The 18,324-nt window shown below is 32.8% G+C and overlaps 1 protein-coding gene across 1 annotated transcript in view; it reads right to left on the minus strand.

Annotated features, from left to right (window-relative positions):
* LOC143046902 (caspase-3-like) overlaps positions 1–18,112 on the minus strand; it is a 36,814-nt gene extending 18,702 nt beyond the window's left edge. Inside the window, exons 1-5 of the mRNA XM_076219955.1 lie at positions 17,967–18,112; positions 16,807–16,902; positions 15,023–15,121; positions 3,399–3,417; positions 518–555 (exon numbers count right to left, since the gene is read on the minus strand). Of these exons, the coding sequence (XP_076076070.1) occupies positions 518–555; positions 3,399–3,417; positions 15,023–15,121; positions 16,807–16,902; positions 17,967–18,048 (334 nt within the window). The 5' untranslated portion in view covers positions 18,049–18,112. The remainder of the gene's footprint in view (positions 1–517; positions 556–3,398; positions 3,418–15,022; positions 15,122–16,806; positions 16,903–17,966) is intronic.
* Between the last annotated feature and the right edge of the window lie 212 nt (positions 18,113–18,324).

The following is an 18,324-nucleotide window of genomic DNA, read 5'->3' on the forward strand; positions in this document are numbered from 1 at the left end:
AACTATAGAGAAAATAACTAATGAATAAATCTACATGAATTAATTGTATTACTTCTAACATAAACGTGTATAGGTTTCATTGAACGCTCACAAACATGCGTTACCCCTCCACAATCTATATGAGCCTGTCCAAATTCTGTATGATAATTGTATTTTTGACATTACACCACATGTTCTTATTTTAGATCAGTCAGGTCATACTTCTTATTTAAACCATCTGTGGTATATGTCCTTTATTTCCTACACATTAAGGTCAATCTTTTACTAAATTAGCTAATAAATGTGTACATTATACACCACTATGTTATGTTTGCAATGTTCTTATGAACTTTTTCCTTCAACATGATTTTGTTTATCAAATTAGAACTTTTAGGTTTTTTTTGTACGTAGGTGAAACACACGACCTTAGACTTTACAATGAAAATCAAGCAATTTCTGGTTTATACTTCACATATATTAGTGTTGTAAGAGCCGGAATCTGTAGAAGTAAATAACATTTACTTCCATTTAATCATACCATAGTCTGAGGTCAGGGTATTCCTCCTAGTAATGCCACTGGAATAAAACATAGTCATTAAAAGAAATATGCAGTATTGATTATCATTTGCATGCGATACATTTGATTTGATTTTGAATCAGATTTTTCCCATCTAATGTTGTGATCCCATGCATATTGAGATTGTGTTAAGTTCGTTTGAGTAGTTTATGCTGGAATTGGAAGAACTTATCAAATATACTTTTGGTTAGTGATGATCGGTGGTATTATAGGAAAGTATGAAAAGTGTGGTGCGTTTAATTAACAGTGTATTAGACGTGTACTAATAAGCTATAGATGAGATGTGTAAAATGAATCGGAATAATTCATACGCATACAAATCCATCAACCATACCATAATCGAAAACAGAAATCACCTGGAATGATAGAACCAAAATACATGAACAGAATCAACCTGGAATTATTTATCTGAAAATCGCAAACAGAACCTCCTCGAATAATGAATGTTCGCTAGCAAAGAGCTACGATTGAATAATATATCTTTGCTAGCAAAGGGCTTCGATCCAGTCCCCTCTTTTCCACCCCTGATGGATTTAGATAGATTTTTTGGATCTACGAGTATATTACTTCCATTGCTATCAGCTTTGACTGGTTGTATCCAATCAAAAGTCTCTTCTAAGATGATCACGTGTTCTAAACTAAATCCCTCCTTAATATGTGATGATTGGAATTTCATGTTTAAGCTGTATGTTAATTGTTCACTTAAAAAAACAACACTTGCATATGGAAAGATTTAATTAATTTGGGGTGAGAGCGTTAGTATTAGGAACATTCTTCAATTGGTAAACAACTCGTCAGCTTTGAATGTGTTTTATGAATCTATTTCAATTGTTCATTATCAATTTCATCGTTTGTTGAAACCTTGTTGTTTCAGAATTGTCCTCGATACCGTGTTGTTTGAATAAAGGGACATAACACCTCTACTAACCGTGTTTGAAATAAGCTCCGCCTACTAACCTAATAAGGAATATACACGAACTCCACGCGGTTGCTTTTAACCAATCATATTCATAGAAATGTATAGTAGGTAAGATACTATGCGATATTTCCGGCACAGTATTAACTATGATACAGTATGTCGAAATGTTTTTTTTTTCATCTAAAAAAGGAAGTTAAAAGTGATGTTCTTCTATCTGGATGATAACAACTGAATTTGGTAACACTGACAGAATCCCTTCAATGCAAGTGCTTAAATTGGTTAATAGACTATGCCATTTCCTCATCTCTGATTTGTTAAAGTCAGTTGCTTTCTTAATCGAATTAAAAGACTTGAGCAAAGATGAAATACAATTGCCTGTATTTCACTAATAAAAAAATAGACATTTAAAACACTGACTCGTGATCAACACAGGGTTAGAACAAATTTATTTTAAAAAATGCTTTGGAATAAATCGAAAGACTTCATGACTGAGATAGCAACTTACCTTTACACCAGAAAAAATAGGGTACTGCAGATATGTTACCTCTCAAGTTCTAGCTTGTTAAAATTTTTTACAGAAAAACTACACTCAAATATCATAAGATCTTGAAGTGACTTGAGAAAATAGAGAATACTTAAAATTTTCAACGCTGTTGACTTACAAAATATACTGATTTCCACACAGAAAAACAAAAGGTTGCTTGACTGAATTTGCGAAATTCTTTTACACTGAAAACTTTTCGTATTAAATTTGATTAAATTATTAACGCATTACAAAACCTTGTACGGAGATAATAATTATCAAAGGTACCAGGATTATAATTTAATACGCCAGACACGTGTTTCATCTACATAAGACTCAACCGAGACGCTCAGATCATAGTTACCTGTTAGTTTTCGAACACCGATAGCTTCTTTATATTCAATTGCCAAACATAAAGGTATGTATGAAGATTTGATAGAGTATGGACACCTATTTGATACAAGCTAGCGAATTTCCCTGACATTATTTTTATTCTATTTAATCTGGTCAAAACATACAGCCGTAGGTAATATAAAACCAACATCAAGAGAACTTTAACACGAAGTGTATACAGATAGAAAAACTAGAGATTTCAAGGGAAGGAGTTTAAATCCGATGTCGTAAGGATACCAATCAATTTTCATTGCATTATTTCTGTATAACAATCACTTAGATATAGGAAGATGTGGTGTGAGTGCCAATGAGACAACTCTCCATACAAATAACAATTTAAAAAGTAAACCATTATAGGTTAAAGTACGGCCTTCAACACGGAGCCTTAGCTCACACCGAACAACAAGCTATAAAGGGCCCCACAATTACTAGTGTAAAACCATTCAAACGGGAAAACCAACGGTCTAATCTATATAAACAAAACGAGAAACGAGAAACACGTATATATTACATAAACAAACGACAACTACTGTACATCAGATTATTGCACATTTTGATTGTTTCCATTTTCTTTGTCAATATCAATATGTACACACAGTTATTTTCCAATTAAAATGTTAAATATGTTTTTGGGTTATGACGAAGCATTTCTGGTCATAACTATATTGGACTGAAAAGTTACTTTTCCTACTGTCTTTTTGTTTCTAGAAGTGGTAAATTTTCAACATTATTGTTCATTATTCCAGGTGATCCCTGTCTGTTGAATTTGTTACAGTATTCAAAATTGTTCCTTTTTATGGATGTTTGTTAAAGTAGTCCATATGGTTTTTGTTTGTAGATATTTTAGGAGTTTGTAGATGTGCTTCTGTGTCTTGATCGTACCGTGTTAAAACTTATTAGGTAATCAGTTGGTGTTAATAAAATCTGACTCTGGATGAGCTATGATTTAATATAAAAATAGTGTGATTCCCCAAAAATATAAAAGCTACATTCTTAGTCATACATACCTGCTATACACATTATCATCTGAAAAGGAAACAAAATCATTTTGAAAATTATATACGTATATGATTAAAAGAATATGTTCAGATAAAATCGGTTTAGCCAATGTACATAACATTGGTCCTGAGGCTTTACAATAAACGTTTTCATTTTACATTATTTAACTTCCTCTCTCACCCCATATGAAAATGACTACCATGAGTTATCGTGCTTTTAAAACTTGTCAATACCATATGTTTTATCTAGAACTACTACTGAAATAATAGATGTGTGTTGCTTTTCTATTGTTTACTTTGTTGCTTGATAATTGTGCGATTTTCCCATACCTCTTTTGTTCCAAATTCAGCTTTATATGTATTATTCGATTTTAAATTATTTTGTTTTCAACGTGCTAAATTTCTTTTCTCAACTGACTTTTCTATCATTCTAGATTTTTAAGGTTACAACAGATCTATTATATTTGTTGTGAACGTTAAATATCGCGGCAGTACCTTTTTGTAAACGTAACGTCGTTCCCGGCAAATTGAAAAGGATATAATATAATAGATAGTCAGAATCTATATCAACAAGGATAAATACTAATCCAAGTTGAAAAGGATATAATATAATAGATAGTCAGAATCTATATCAACAAGGATAAATTCTAATCCAAGTTGAAAAGGTCATAATTTAAAATTTAATATATATCAACAAGGATAAATATAAATCCAAGTTGAAATTAAATAGTTCAGGGGTACAATTCAACAAAGATAAATTTTAATCTAAGTTGAAAGTTTAAATATAGTAAAAGTAAATACCATATTCAACCAGGATAAATTCTAATCCAAGTTGAGTTTAAATTTAGAAGTCTATTTTAACAAGGATAAATCTGAATCCAAGTTAAATATTAAGACCATAATAATTCAAATAGGTCCAGACCGTCCAGTAATTATATTTATAGTCTATTTCAAAGTTAATATTTAATAGTCTATTTCAAAAGTTTTCTTTTACAACAAGGATAAATATAAATCTAAGTTGTAAATATAATAATATTTGGAAAAGGTCCAAGTTGAAAAATTTATAGTCTATTTCAAATTTGTTATTTATATAGTCTATTTCACAAAATAAGGATATATTCATAATTTAAAAGGTGTTTTAAAAGTAAGACATAGGAAATTGTTTTTCTATTTCAACAAGGATAAAAAAGTAATCTAAGTTGAATAATTCTGAAAAACTACAAGATTAACAAGGATAAAGTTTAATCCAAGTTGATTAGTAAATTGAAACTCTTGATTTCATTTAGCAATTAAAGTAAAATGTATAATTTAAGAGACAGATCTCGTATACCACAGGGGTCCAATTCACTTAGTAGGGGAATTACCACATTAGCTAGTCCAATTATTCCCACTTGGTCTGTTGCATCTACAAATATTGATACCTGCTCATTTGGGGATGTCACGTCTCATAATTATTTAGCCTCAAACCAGGCTATTAGTTTAAACCAGGGGGAAATAAATACAAGCCCCAGGCCATTTAGTAGTACTGCGAGTAATATTCAAAGGGAAGTAAGCACAAACCCATTTCTTTTCCCAACTCAAAGTAAGAGTGATAGTGCTATAGCGACTATAACAAGAGAAAAATCATGTGAGAGTGATGAAATAATAAAGATGAGACAAGAATTAGAGGCATTAAGAAATGAAAACCTTCAGAAATCATATGAGAGTGAAGAAATGGTAAAGATGAGACAAGAGTTAGAGGCATTAAGAAATTTTAAGAACCTTCAGATGAAGAATAATGCTCAATATTTCCCTCAGATGAAATCTGACCCTGTTATCAGCAGTCAAAATAGTTATGAAACCCAGCAAGGTTCAACAAACTCCTGTAATAATATAAGATTGCCAGAGACCCAGGAACGTTCCACAAACTCCTGCAATAGTATAACATTGCCAGAGACCCAGCAACGTCCAACCTACTCCTATAATAACACAACATTGCCAGACACCCAGCAACGTTCTACACATACATACATGGATACAGCATTGTCAGAAACCCAGCAACAACCATCATATGCCTATGCAAATACGACAATACCTGAGATCCAGCATCGTCCAAACTATTCTTGTACGAGTACAGTCATGCCTGAAATCCAGCAACGTCCAGACTACCAGCAGTATCCAAACAATTCCTCAGTACCAAACTGGTTACCTAGGCAACAGTATGGCAGACCACAGCAACAGCACTATAATTATGAAAACTCCAAGATAGACAATGGGAGAAGAAACAGAGTGCCATTTTACAACGGCAGAGATCCCTGGAATGCCTATTTTATGCAATTTGAACTTATTGCAGAGATCAACAGATGGGATACCAATACTAAAGCCATTGAGTTAGTAACCGCACTGAAAGATGAGGCAATGGTTTATGCTTCCTACCTCTCACCAGAGACCAAAAGATCTTTCTTTGGGCTATGTGCAGCTATGTCTAATAGATTTGGTGACCATGGTTATCCAGAGACGTATAGACAAGAATTGCATACATTAAGGAAACAGGGCAAAGAAAACATCCATGAATATGCTTCCAGAGTAGAAATGCTAGTCAGACGGTCATTTCCAACTATTGACGTAGCCACTCACAGTACATTGAGTGTAGAGTACATGCTAAGGGGATTACCCGACCAGAGCATTGCTATAGAATTACTGACAAAGAGAATTACCAGTATGACTGAAGCTATCCACCAGGTGACTCTGTATGAAACATATAAAAGAGGAAATAAAGATAGAAACATCCGTCAGCTGAGTATGCAGGAAACTGTTGATTTTGATGAAGGTGAAGATGATATCGAAATAAGGAAAGTTGGCGGGAAAAGATATGTAACTGAGGAGAGGCTTACACAATTTGAAAGAGGGATCACTCAGTCATTAGGGGAGATAATTCAGAAGGAAATGACAAAATTTAACAAACCAAATGTTAACCAAGGTTATAGGCAAAACCAGCCGTATAACAAAGACAATAGAACAAAAACAAGAACCACAAGATGTTTTAATTGCAACGAAGAAGGGCATTACATCAAAGACTGTAAAAAACCAAAGAAAAATAAAAGCAGTACAGAAAACAGAGATTTTTCCAACAGCAATGAGACACAAGATGATTCTTTAAACTAATAAGGGCTGAGACTGTCGACCAAGTATCCGCCATTGATAAAATTATTGAAGTTAAGGATATAACTACCAGGAATGGACCATGTGGAGATGAATTTGATGCATTGACTCATGATCTGAGCTTGAATTTGTTGTTTGAGGGATTTGATGAATTACAGAAGAGTACACCTAGTGATGTAATTGGCAGTGCTGAACCGAGTCAGGCAATAGAGAAAAATATCGTCATTGATCGGGTGAGGGCAGCTACCATTACTGTTCCTTTGGTCATTAACAAGGTTGAAACCAAGGCAGTTATTGACACTGGAGCGGAGGTGACAGTTTTGAGTGAGGAACTGTATTCTAAAATTCCAAAAGACATGCGACCAGAACTGAAGAAGGCAACAAGGAATTTAGTGGTTGCAGAGGCTGGGAAGCATATGACAACAAGGGGAATAGCACAGATAGAGATGAAACTAGGAAATGAGATTTTCACATGGCCCATGTATGTAGCCCCCATTGGAGACAGCGTATTGTTAGGATGTGACCTGATTGATGAAAAGGACATAACTATCAACTGCAAGAGGGGACTCCAATTAAATGGTGAGTGGATAGAATGCCAAACCACAAGACAAATAGATGGTATAGCTAGAGTTAGGATAAAAGAAGCAATTACCATACCAGCCAATTCTGAGATAATTATTGCTGGAGAGGGTTATGACACAGAAGGATTGTCCAGCCGGTATTCTATACTTGAACCAGTTGTTGAAGATAGTAGAAAAATTATGGTAGCAAGTACGCATGCAGACATGTGTGAATATATAGGAAATATTACAAGTGCAAGTTATAAGGGTAATCAGACGGACAAGGTCGATGTCCAAATGTTGCCTGAACTTTTGCAACATGCTACAGAAGATAATTTAAGTACCGGTCTTTGTAAAAATCATGCAGAAGGTGATTCATGGCATGTCACAGAAGTATTTTTTTTGGCCCTATATCATAAGAACTTTGGTAGATGGTCAAAATTCTGTCTTTATTTTCCCTGTATTATGCCCGTTGCCATGGTAACCACCAAATCAACATTTTGCCTGAATATGTGAAAAAGACCCTTTTTGAAAATATAAAATAAGGGAATTTAAAGTCCCATAGAAATAAAGTTAATCAATACAAACAATATGTATATTTACAGTATTGACAAACAAAACCCCAAACTATATAAAAACGTTAAAATTGTGAATTTACTAAATAGTTTGTTTCCATAGCAACCATTTAAAAATGTGTTAAAATTCGAAAATGAAAAATTTCAAAAACTTTAAAATTTTAAATCTGTTTATCTCCCAAGACCAACAATACCATGACATGTCATTGACAAATTTTGAAAGACCACACTCTATATATTAAGAAAATAAAAAGAAAGTCGTGTGTTTTTTTTTTCTTTAAAAAAAAAAATTTAGTCAAAAATTGTCAATTTTCACCAAAATTCAGATTAACAATCAGATGAATAATCAAAAATTTTGAACTTAAAATGCTAAAACATTCCATTTATATGTGCATTTCTGACACACATTTGTTAATTTTAAACGAGAATATATGATAAATGAAGATATACTTGTACAAAATGAAAAATCATCACTCTGGGTATGGTGCACCCCCCTTTTTTTTCGATTTTTTTTTTTTTTTTCAAAATTATAAAATTTGTTGAAAGAAATGTAATATCTCATTGTGTTTACTTGTGAACTAAGTATTTTAAGAATTTAAGCATAACACAACTTCTAAAGTTGAGGGCAGCATATGTACCCCCGTTGTCATGTCTAAAACTGATGCTGTCAGTGAAAAAGAATAAAGTTGAATCCAAAACTTAATTACTAGTAAGTCTATGTATAAAGATAAGAGGATGTGTTGTAATTGTCAATGAGACAATTAACTCTCAACCAGAGAGCAAAGACATAGAAATAAACAAAAGAAGATCACCGTATATCCTTCAACAATGAGCATAACATGATTATCTATAAAACACATCTTAATGAACATTTGAAAAAAATAGCTCAGGATCCTTTCTCTTTCAAAATGGCTATAAAGAAGTTACAGTAACAATTTAATGCAACTCATTGTTGGTTTTTGAAACAGATTGATGCTTTAAAAACTTTAACCCTAGACTAAACAAGAAGACTCACCCTGAAATGTCTGGTTGGTTTTATTTATAATTGAATTACTTTTGAAACTCTGCAAGTGTTATGTAAAGATTTTAATACAAGTATCATATTAACTTAACATTATCAATGTTCTAAGAAAATGAGGTCAGGGTAAGATGAACTATGTCAGACAGACGAAAAAAAGAGAACGGAAACGGAAAATTCAGCATTTTTTCCATTTTTAAAGGGGCATAACTTATTGACAGTACCTGTTACACTAATAACATTCTAACTGTTCTGAATTTTATGGAAATAAGCATTGTGTGTAAGTTTCAAAACATTTGGTTGTAGCAAACTTAAGTTAGAGAACGGAAACAAAAAAGTCAGCATTTTTTTCATTTGTAAAAGGGTATAAGTCTGAAACGGACGTACTTACAGACAAGGGTACAACTTAATGCCCCCTTTGCTACAGTGGGGGCATACAAATTCTACATGTTCTATCTGAGGAAATATATACCAACGATCTACATTAAATTGTGCAAGAATTTGTCAATGTTTCTATTGTATATGGTGGAAAAGGACAGCTTGTCTTTTATTTTTTTTTTAAATAACTGAATTATTATTTGTATACCGCAGAATAATCGGGTTTTTTTATGGTTCTCAAAAATATTTTCCTTGTGGCCCTGAGGAAAATTTGCTGGTCCGAACTATTGTATACTGTTTTGATTCTCAAACCTTTATGACAACCATGTGCACTGACTATTTTGAATTTTGCCTAATTTAATCAATTGTTATATTTACATATTTTTATGCCCCCGCAGTGGCGGAGGGGGCATTAAGGTTTACCCTTGTCCGTCCGTCAGTATGTCCCAACGTTGGTTTCTGTTCTCTATCTTTAGTTTGCCTCAACCAAATGTTATGAAACTTAATCACATTGCTTATTACCATAAAACAAGACTAAGTTTGGTTGTGTCACTTAAACCGTCCAAGAGTTATGCCCCTTTACAAATAGAAATATTGCTGAATTTCCGTTTCTGTTCTCTAACTTTAGTTTGTCTTTACCAGATGTTATTAAAATTATACACAATGCTTAAAACCACCAAATGCAGATCAACTTTGAATTTTGGTGGTGTAACTTTCACTGTTCTATGCAGTGCCTCTTTATAGAGGGAAAAAGTTGCTGAATTTTTTGTTTTGTATTTCATTCTTTAGTTTGCCTCAACCAAATGTTACGAAACTTTTACACAATTCTTATCACCATAAAAGTTACTACACAATTGGTAAGTGTCTTCAGTCATGTCCGTTTATAACTTTTATGATATGGAAGCGGGAGCATCATCTGTGTCCAATGGACACATTCCGCATTTATTTCAAATCTTTTAGATAAGTTAGATTATTATATATTAGAATAAAAAGAAAGGTTCTGTAGTTCTTCTTCAATTTCAATTTTAGCACAGTTAAATCGACATAGTGACAAATAAGTGTTTGCATAAAGGTTTCGATACATGTCGATTTACATGGGAGGTAAATAGTAACAGCCATTATAATCTGACTCTGCGCAATAGTATACTAGTCCACAAAAGAAACGATACAAGGCAATGTATTTTCCATAGATAATGAAATTGGAAACACTGTACCAAGATTAAAACTGTCCCATTTGTCTAATCTTTACAGAGTGTTATTATCTTATCAAAACCACTGATTTATTATAAGACAAAAAAAAATATTTTATTTTTTTATTTTTGTTATATCAAAAATAGTATTTTTATAAATAAACCAGATGCTCCGCAGGGCGCAGCTTTATACGACCGCAGAGGTATTGCACAATACTTAACATAATAATTTTGGACCCCGATTTGGACCAACTTGAAAACTGGGCCCATAATCAAAAATCTATGACCATGTTTAGATTCAGCATATCAAAGAACCCCAAGAATTCACTTTTTGTTAAAATCAAGCTAAGTTTACTTTTGGACCCTTTTGACCTTAATGTAGACCAATTTGAAAACAGGACCAAAAATTAAGAATCTGAATACACGGTTAGATATGGCATATCAAAGAACCCCAATAATTAATGTTTTGATGAAATCAAACAAAGTTTAATTTTGGACCCTTTTGGCCCCTTATTGGTTGGGACCAAAACTCCCACAATCAATCCAAACCTTCCTTTTGTGGTTATAAACCTTGTGTTAAAATTTCATAGATTTCTATTAACTTATGCTTAAGTTATTATGCAAAAACCAAGAAAAATGCTTATTTGGTACCTGTTTTTGGCCCCTAATTCCTAAACTGTTGTGACTAAAACTCCCAAAATCAATCCCAACCTTCCTGTTGTGGTCATAGAGACCTTATGTTCAAATTTCATAGATTTCTTTTTACTTAAACTAAAGTTATTGTGCGAAAACCAAGACAAATGCTTATTTGGGCCCTTTTTTGCCCCTAATTCCTAAACTGTTGGGACCAAAACACCAAGAATCAATCCCAACCTTTCTTTCATGGTCATAAACCATGTGTTTAAATTTCATAGATTTCAATTTACTTTTACTAAAGTTAGAGTGAGAAAACCAAATGTCTTCGGACGACGACGACGCCAACGTGATACCAATATACGACCAAAAAATTTTCAATTAAAAAAAAATCGAACTAAGAACTTAATTTTTTTCGTTTAAACATGGTGCGCTTAAAATGTTGATTGCCAACCGTCCTTGTGTCCATCTGGCTGTCCTTGCAGCGCTCGCACATGTAGAAATAATGTCAGATTTTTACGAAACCAATACTTTAGGTTATTATAAGCAATATCTCAAACAAGTTAAATAATGGTGGTCAATCGACTTTTATAAAAACAGTTATAACCCTTGAAAATAATAAATTTATGGAAAATAGCCCCTTTAACGCTCCCACAGGTACAATTCTTGCCAGATTTTTAATAAAACTTATACACTAGATTAATATCAACAATATCTCGGATGAGTTCTATAATCATGGACAATTGACTTTTTTTAAAGAGTTATGACCCTTAAAAATATTAAAATTTATGAAAAGTGGCCTTGTTAGCGCTCTCGATGGTACAAATTTTTTATTTTTTATTTTCAGTTTATTTCTGATAGAACGGACGTAGTTTTTTTAGGTCACCGTTTCAAAGGAACTGTGAATTTTGCCATCACTTTGCTTCCGTTGTCGTCTGTCCGGTGTAAAATATTTGAAACATTTCCACTGAAACTACTGAACCAATTCCAGTAAAACTTATAAACTGAATGATTCTTAGGATATCTAGAATAAAGTTTGTGTTCTATTTTCTATTTTGTAAAAAAACATGGCCGCCATGGGTAAAATAAGAACATGGGGGTAAAATGCAGTGTGTAGCTCATATCTCAAACACTAAAGCCTTTTAAGAGCAAATTTTCAGATGAATCTAACAACCCATTGTTGGGTTGCTGCCACTAAATTGTTAATTGTACGGAAATTTTGCAGTTTTGGTTATTATCTTGAATATTATTAATGACAAAGATAGACTGTAAACAGCACAACTTTCAGCAAATAAGTTTATATGACCAGAATTGTCAATTGAATCCTTATGGAGTTATAGCCCTTTAAAGAAATTTTTCACAATTTGTTCATCTAGTTTGCTTCCTTTAAAAAAAATCTTCTTCTGAATATGCTTAATCAATTTCAGCCCAACTTGGGAGTTATAATCTTGTATAAATTTAGTTTTTTATTTCCTTGTACTTCAAGAAACTTAGCCACTATGGCTAAAATGGAACATAGGGGTAAAATTCATTTTTTGCTTTTGAAGAAAAAACGACAGATACAAAGAACATTTAAATGGAATTGTTAAGCCACTCATTGATATATATTGAAGGGACAAATAATCATTGATGCAAGATTTAACCAAAAATTACAGGTGATCGATTCAGGTTCTTTAGAGTCAATTTTAAAGACCATGAAATAGCATCTAAAGATTTTAAATTTCTGTTTGGGTTGTTCTCTCTTTGACACATTCCCCATTTCTAAACAAAAATCTAATAGAGTCTATATAAAAATGGTGTAGGGGGTTCTATTATTGCCATCACCCTTTGAAGAAATTTCATGTTTTAATGCTCAAAATGTTCACAATTGAATTCCATCTTTTAAATTTTTTAATAATTTTTTGAATTTTGAAAAAAGGGGGGGGGGGCACCATGCCCAGAAAGAAAAAATGTCCTTCTCTACAAAAATATCTCTATCAATCATATTTTCTCATTTATAATTACCAAATTTGTGTCAGGAATGCACGCATAAATGGAATTTTTTAGCTTTTTAAGTTCAAAATGTTTCAGTATTCATCTGTTTGGTAATATGAATTTTGGTGAAAATTGACAAATTTTGACTAAAATTATTTTTTTAAAGAAAAAAAAACACACGACTTTCTTTTTATTTTCTGAATATATAGAGTGTTGTCTTTCAAAATTTGTCAATGACATGTCATGGTATTGTTGGTCTTGGGAGATAAACAGATTTAAAATTTTAAAGTTTTTGAAATTTTTCATTTTCGAATTTTAACACATTTTTAAATGGTTGCTATGGAAACAAACTATTTAGTAAATTCAAAATTTTAACGTTTTTGTATAGTTTGGGGTTGTGTTTGTCAATACTGTAAATATACATATTGTTTGTATTGATTAACTTTATTTCTATGGTTCTTTAAAATCCATTATATTTCAATTTTCAAAGGCTACTTATAGACGTATTTAGGCAAAATTTTGTAAGGATGGTTTCCATGGCAACCAAGGTTGAAAAGAAAAAATTAATACAGAAAACTTATTTTCATACCATACCTTCATCATAAACAAAATATAAAGACATTCGAAGAGGGGTCATGAATCGCCCATCAACAGGAACCTGCATGATTCTTACAAAGACCGGTACTTAAGTGTTACAGATGAAAATGTTCCAGTTACTGAAGAAATTGTAAATGTTATAGTTACAGAAGACGATGGAAACATGTTCTGTCAGGAGGAAAAGATAAGTCAACTGAAAGAAGGTTTACATAAAACAGATTTAGACCAAACTACGAATGAATTTGAGAATGAGAAACATGTAACTCGAGATACACAAAAAGATTGGAGGAAACGGAAGAAAAGAGAAAAAGTTGACACAGAAGCGAACACAGAAGGAGCAAAGAACAGAAGAGGAAAAAAAGAGACGAACCAATAATACAGTGAAGTTGTTGGAAAAGAAGACGTTGAAAATTTTAAAAAAACATTTATTTATATTGAAAAGACACAAAACTAGACATTTGTTGATATTATTTATATGCATATTGTTTTGTATGCCGTTCGTACAATTTTATCATTATGTATACGTGTCATAGATCGTGGTAGGTTATTCGTGATTTAGACAAAAACAAATTTTCTTAATTTTAATATTCTATTGAGACAGCAGGTGCTTGTTTAAATTTTGTTCGATTGTATATAATGATTTAATCTTTCGTAGTTATTTAAATTTCGAGACGAAATTCTATTTTTGACGGAGGGCAGTGTTGTGAACGTTAAATATCGCGGCAGTACCTTTTTGTAAACGTAACGTCGTTCCCGGCAAATTTGACAGTTGCCGATTTAACGTTACGAAATTCCGCCAACATGTGGCGTTCGAATAACATCTTTGTTTTCTAGCTTGTTATGAATCCTACATTTCTTTAGTTACTTGTATTTACATGCTTTATATCGTTGAATCGGTGTCGAGACGTACGAAATTATGCTTGCTTTCTTTATAATTCATATGTATGTACGTACTGACAGTTATTTACATGATTTAACCTTGACCGGCAACGGACTATATTCTTACACGCAAGGATAAGGCGTGCTAAGTCTTATAAAAACCGGATTTTTCTGATAACGAAACGAATTTGAACCAAGCTTGAAAGAATACAAGAGGTAATAACGCATTCACGAAAAACACTTTCAAACGTTTTAACATATTGTATTTCATTTACTTGTATTTATTATTATTGACAATAATAATCTCGATACTTTTAAAAGTTGTTTAGTCATTATTTAATATCCAGAAACCAAAGATATTGTTTTTAAATTAAAGATTGGCAACAATCTTTACAATATTCATTTCTTTATGTTCCCGACCAAAGCTAGGAGCCTGCAATTCAGTTATATTTTTTCTGCTGTATATAATATATTTTTTGTCTATTACTTTTTTAAATGAATCCGGCTTGCTTGAATAGTTTTATATTTGTCATATATAGTGGCCTTTAATAGCTTGTTATGAATAGGTTTTGCGTATTGTTGAATATCGTGCGATGACACATAGGTACTAACGGAAGGTGTCTCATTGACAACAATATCACATCTTCTAGTTTTAAAACTAGTTGCAATTCTAATGAAAATGATTTACCTGGTCTTAGAGGGAGTGCTCTAGACTGGTTGAAAGGTATACTGAATGTTGCGGATCTTGATGTTGCATTGCTTTTCTTGCTGATTGGTCTACTTAGACCTGTTTAAAAAAAATATTTAAGAATAATATCTTAAACTTTATTAAACTAAACAACTTGCAAATGCTTACCTTTACGGGAGAAAGTTTTAGCACACCTCTTGGTAAGAAATGAAATTATGATAGGATAGTACATGCATTGATATCTAACAATTACTATTAAGTTTTCGCACAAAGCATCATAATGAAAGGTCACCATTGTAAATAAATTTATGTAAAATAAAGGCAACAGTAGTATACCGTTGTTTTAAAGTCATAAGTCGATTGAGAGAAAACAAATCCGGATTACAAATAAATACCTAGGAAAACACATCAAACTATTAGAGGAAAACAACGACACAAGAAATACTAAAGTGCAACAAAAAACCAAACGACAACGTAACACACAGAGAAACGAATTATAAAATGATGAAAATTTTTATGTTTCTTTTCCTTTTTGTTGTAAAGGAAGCAGGATAAAAACAGGCATGCACACTGTTAACATAAGAACATTATCTTAAATCCCCAGTCCCACTAGACCACGATCACACCACGCTCACCGGGTTCTTAAATTTATTGAGATCGTGGTGACGTCGCGGTATGAGCGGCATAAAAATGTTAATTTTCGTTGTTTTCACGTTGATGCTACGTCCTCATTACGCTTCTTCAACGATCCAACTACGATTAACCCACGTTTTCACCATGCTTTTTCCCCGATTATCATGATCCTACTACGCTCATTACGTTCTCACTACGACCATAGCACGAGTATTCCGATTGCAACACGATCTTACCACGCTTCTGCTGCGATTATAGCACGTTCTTACCACGATTATACTACTTTCATACCGCGATTTCATTACGTTCTTAGCAATAACCTCAACATCGTGTACTGTATCAATACTGTTCCATTCCTTTTATTTCTGATTAATACGCAGAATTCTCGGAAACAACACAGTAATGCAACCAAATTTACCAGAACATTTGGGCGTGGTGGAAGGAACTGATGTTGAGTCCATCAAGCTCAGATGACGATGTTTTAGTGAAATATAGAAGGGATGACACATATGTGTCAAGCACGGTTGTGGTGCCGTTAGAGAAAACAAACCAAAAAGTCCAAATTACAAACAAACAAACTAAACCTTGAAAGTTTTAATATATTTTATGTGAAAATGACAATGAGCATGATGGTCGTAGTATGAACGTAGCCAGGTCGTAAGAAGAGTGTGATGAGGACGGCATAGGCGTGCTAGAATCGTACTATTGTCTTGAACAGCGTGGTGTAATCATGGTATAGTCGTAGTGTAGGCTTAGTTGGGTCGCGGTGAGAACGTGATGGTCGTAGTGAGGTCGTAACAACGTCGCTGTGAGATCGAAGCGCAGTCTCCGAATATAATCACGCTAATGCTACGCTCTCGCTACGATGATATTGCGACCTTTGCGAACTTACCACGACCTTACTGCGCTCTAACTACTCCTCTACTACACCTGATTCCGCAACGACGACACCAAGATTGTTTTAAACATGTTCAAAGTTGACCACGCTCATCACGATCTTGAAGACCAAAACACGACCGTCATACGATCTTACTGCGATCTACACGGTCATTTTTTTCATTTTTGTCACAGATCGTAGTGCGATCGTGGCCTAGTGGGACTGTGGTATTATTAATATAGTGTATAATAGTAAAACAAAAACTAGTACTTACTTGACATGTAAGGAATACTTGAGTATCCAAACGACTCACTATACATCGCTGATGGCGAGGTTGCAGTACTTTTCTTACTGTTACTTCTACTAAGATCTACAATAATTATAACCTGTATGCACAGTAATTGAAAAATTGTGTAGTCTTGTACTTGATAACAGATTAAGACAGAAAAAATAAAATATCTCGTACGTCATTTTTTTTTAAATGAAAGGGAAGAGTAACGGGAAGGTTACTTTGTAATGAATAACGGTAATTAAAATGTTGCTAACTAAAGGTAAACTATTTCTAGAGTAGAAAACCCATAGTATTGCAAAAAATATCATATGCTTTTTAAACTAAATATCGCACAATGTTTCCGAATTTGTGAATGTGATTTAGACCTCAAATGAACGAAAAACACGAAAACTCATTTTCTAATTTCGTAAAAGTACTCTTATAAGTATCATTTCATTGTCAAATTTTGCATTACCAATTGTTCATGGAAGTTAGTGTTTCGGTTTTAATTTAGTAACGCCTAACTTTGAACCTTAATAAACCTATGACCTTGGGTTTCAAATTTGTACATAAAAAATCAGAAGGCATCATGATTCGATTAATTATTTGCAATTATAAAATTGTTAAAAATGGAAATTCAACTGTCCTCCCACAATTTTATTCATGAACAAATTTAATGATTTTGTCTAGTCCCTGAAGTGTATACCTGACATTTGGGACGTGGTTTTAATGTCATAAACAGGCCAAAGTTGACATATTTCATCACCAGCTACGGCGATATCATATATGGTGTTTTTGCTCAATTGAATATAGGTATGCATAGGTGGCCTTACCAATCAACATCTCTACGTAAGACATCTTTTAGAAGAGATTCATTTGAGGTATTTGACTGATTGCTGAGGTTTCTCAAATTTTACAAGGAAAAGACATGAAAATTAGTCGTTCTTGCAATTTGTGAATTATTTTATTAAATGCAAGAATCTTTATTGCTTTAAAACGCAGTTCAATATAAATATAACTGGTATATTCTAATCTCAGGTCTTTTTATCAGCTGTAATCTGTTTTTTTGACTATTCATTGTAACTAATTCTGTCGAAATGAATGAGGAGAGACAACTCGTCTTACCATACTTGTCTCTTGCACTTTAAAATACGATATTATACCTTCTCTTTTCTGTTTTGCTAGACAACCTTTTATAGCACACAGATGTTCACGATTTGCCATAGGTATCTCTTGGTATACCATGTCTTCGTTCCATCGTACATTTCCATAAGAATTGGGTCTTTGGGAACTCAAGCCATAAGTTTTATCTTTTCAACAGATAATAATTTCATATAATGATAATAAATATATATTTATATATATATATATGCACAGGTATATGCAAGTTTCATCCTTTCTATTGTGGTATATCTCAAAATGTATTTGCGTTTTCCCTCTCACGGTGACGCTTTATCAATTGTGCACGTTATTAAAAGCAGATATTTTGTGCCTTGATAGCAAAAAAATTAATAAAATTTA

The sequence above is a fragment of the Mytilus galloprovincialis genome, chromosome 9 (assembly GCF_965363235.1).
Source record: "Mytilus galloprovincialis chromosome 9, xbMytGall1.hap1.1, whole genome shotgun sequence".
NCBI classification, from domain to species: Eukaryota; Metazoa; Mollusca; class Bivalvia; order Mytilida; family Mytilidae; genus Mytilus; species Mytilus galloprovincialis.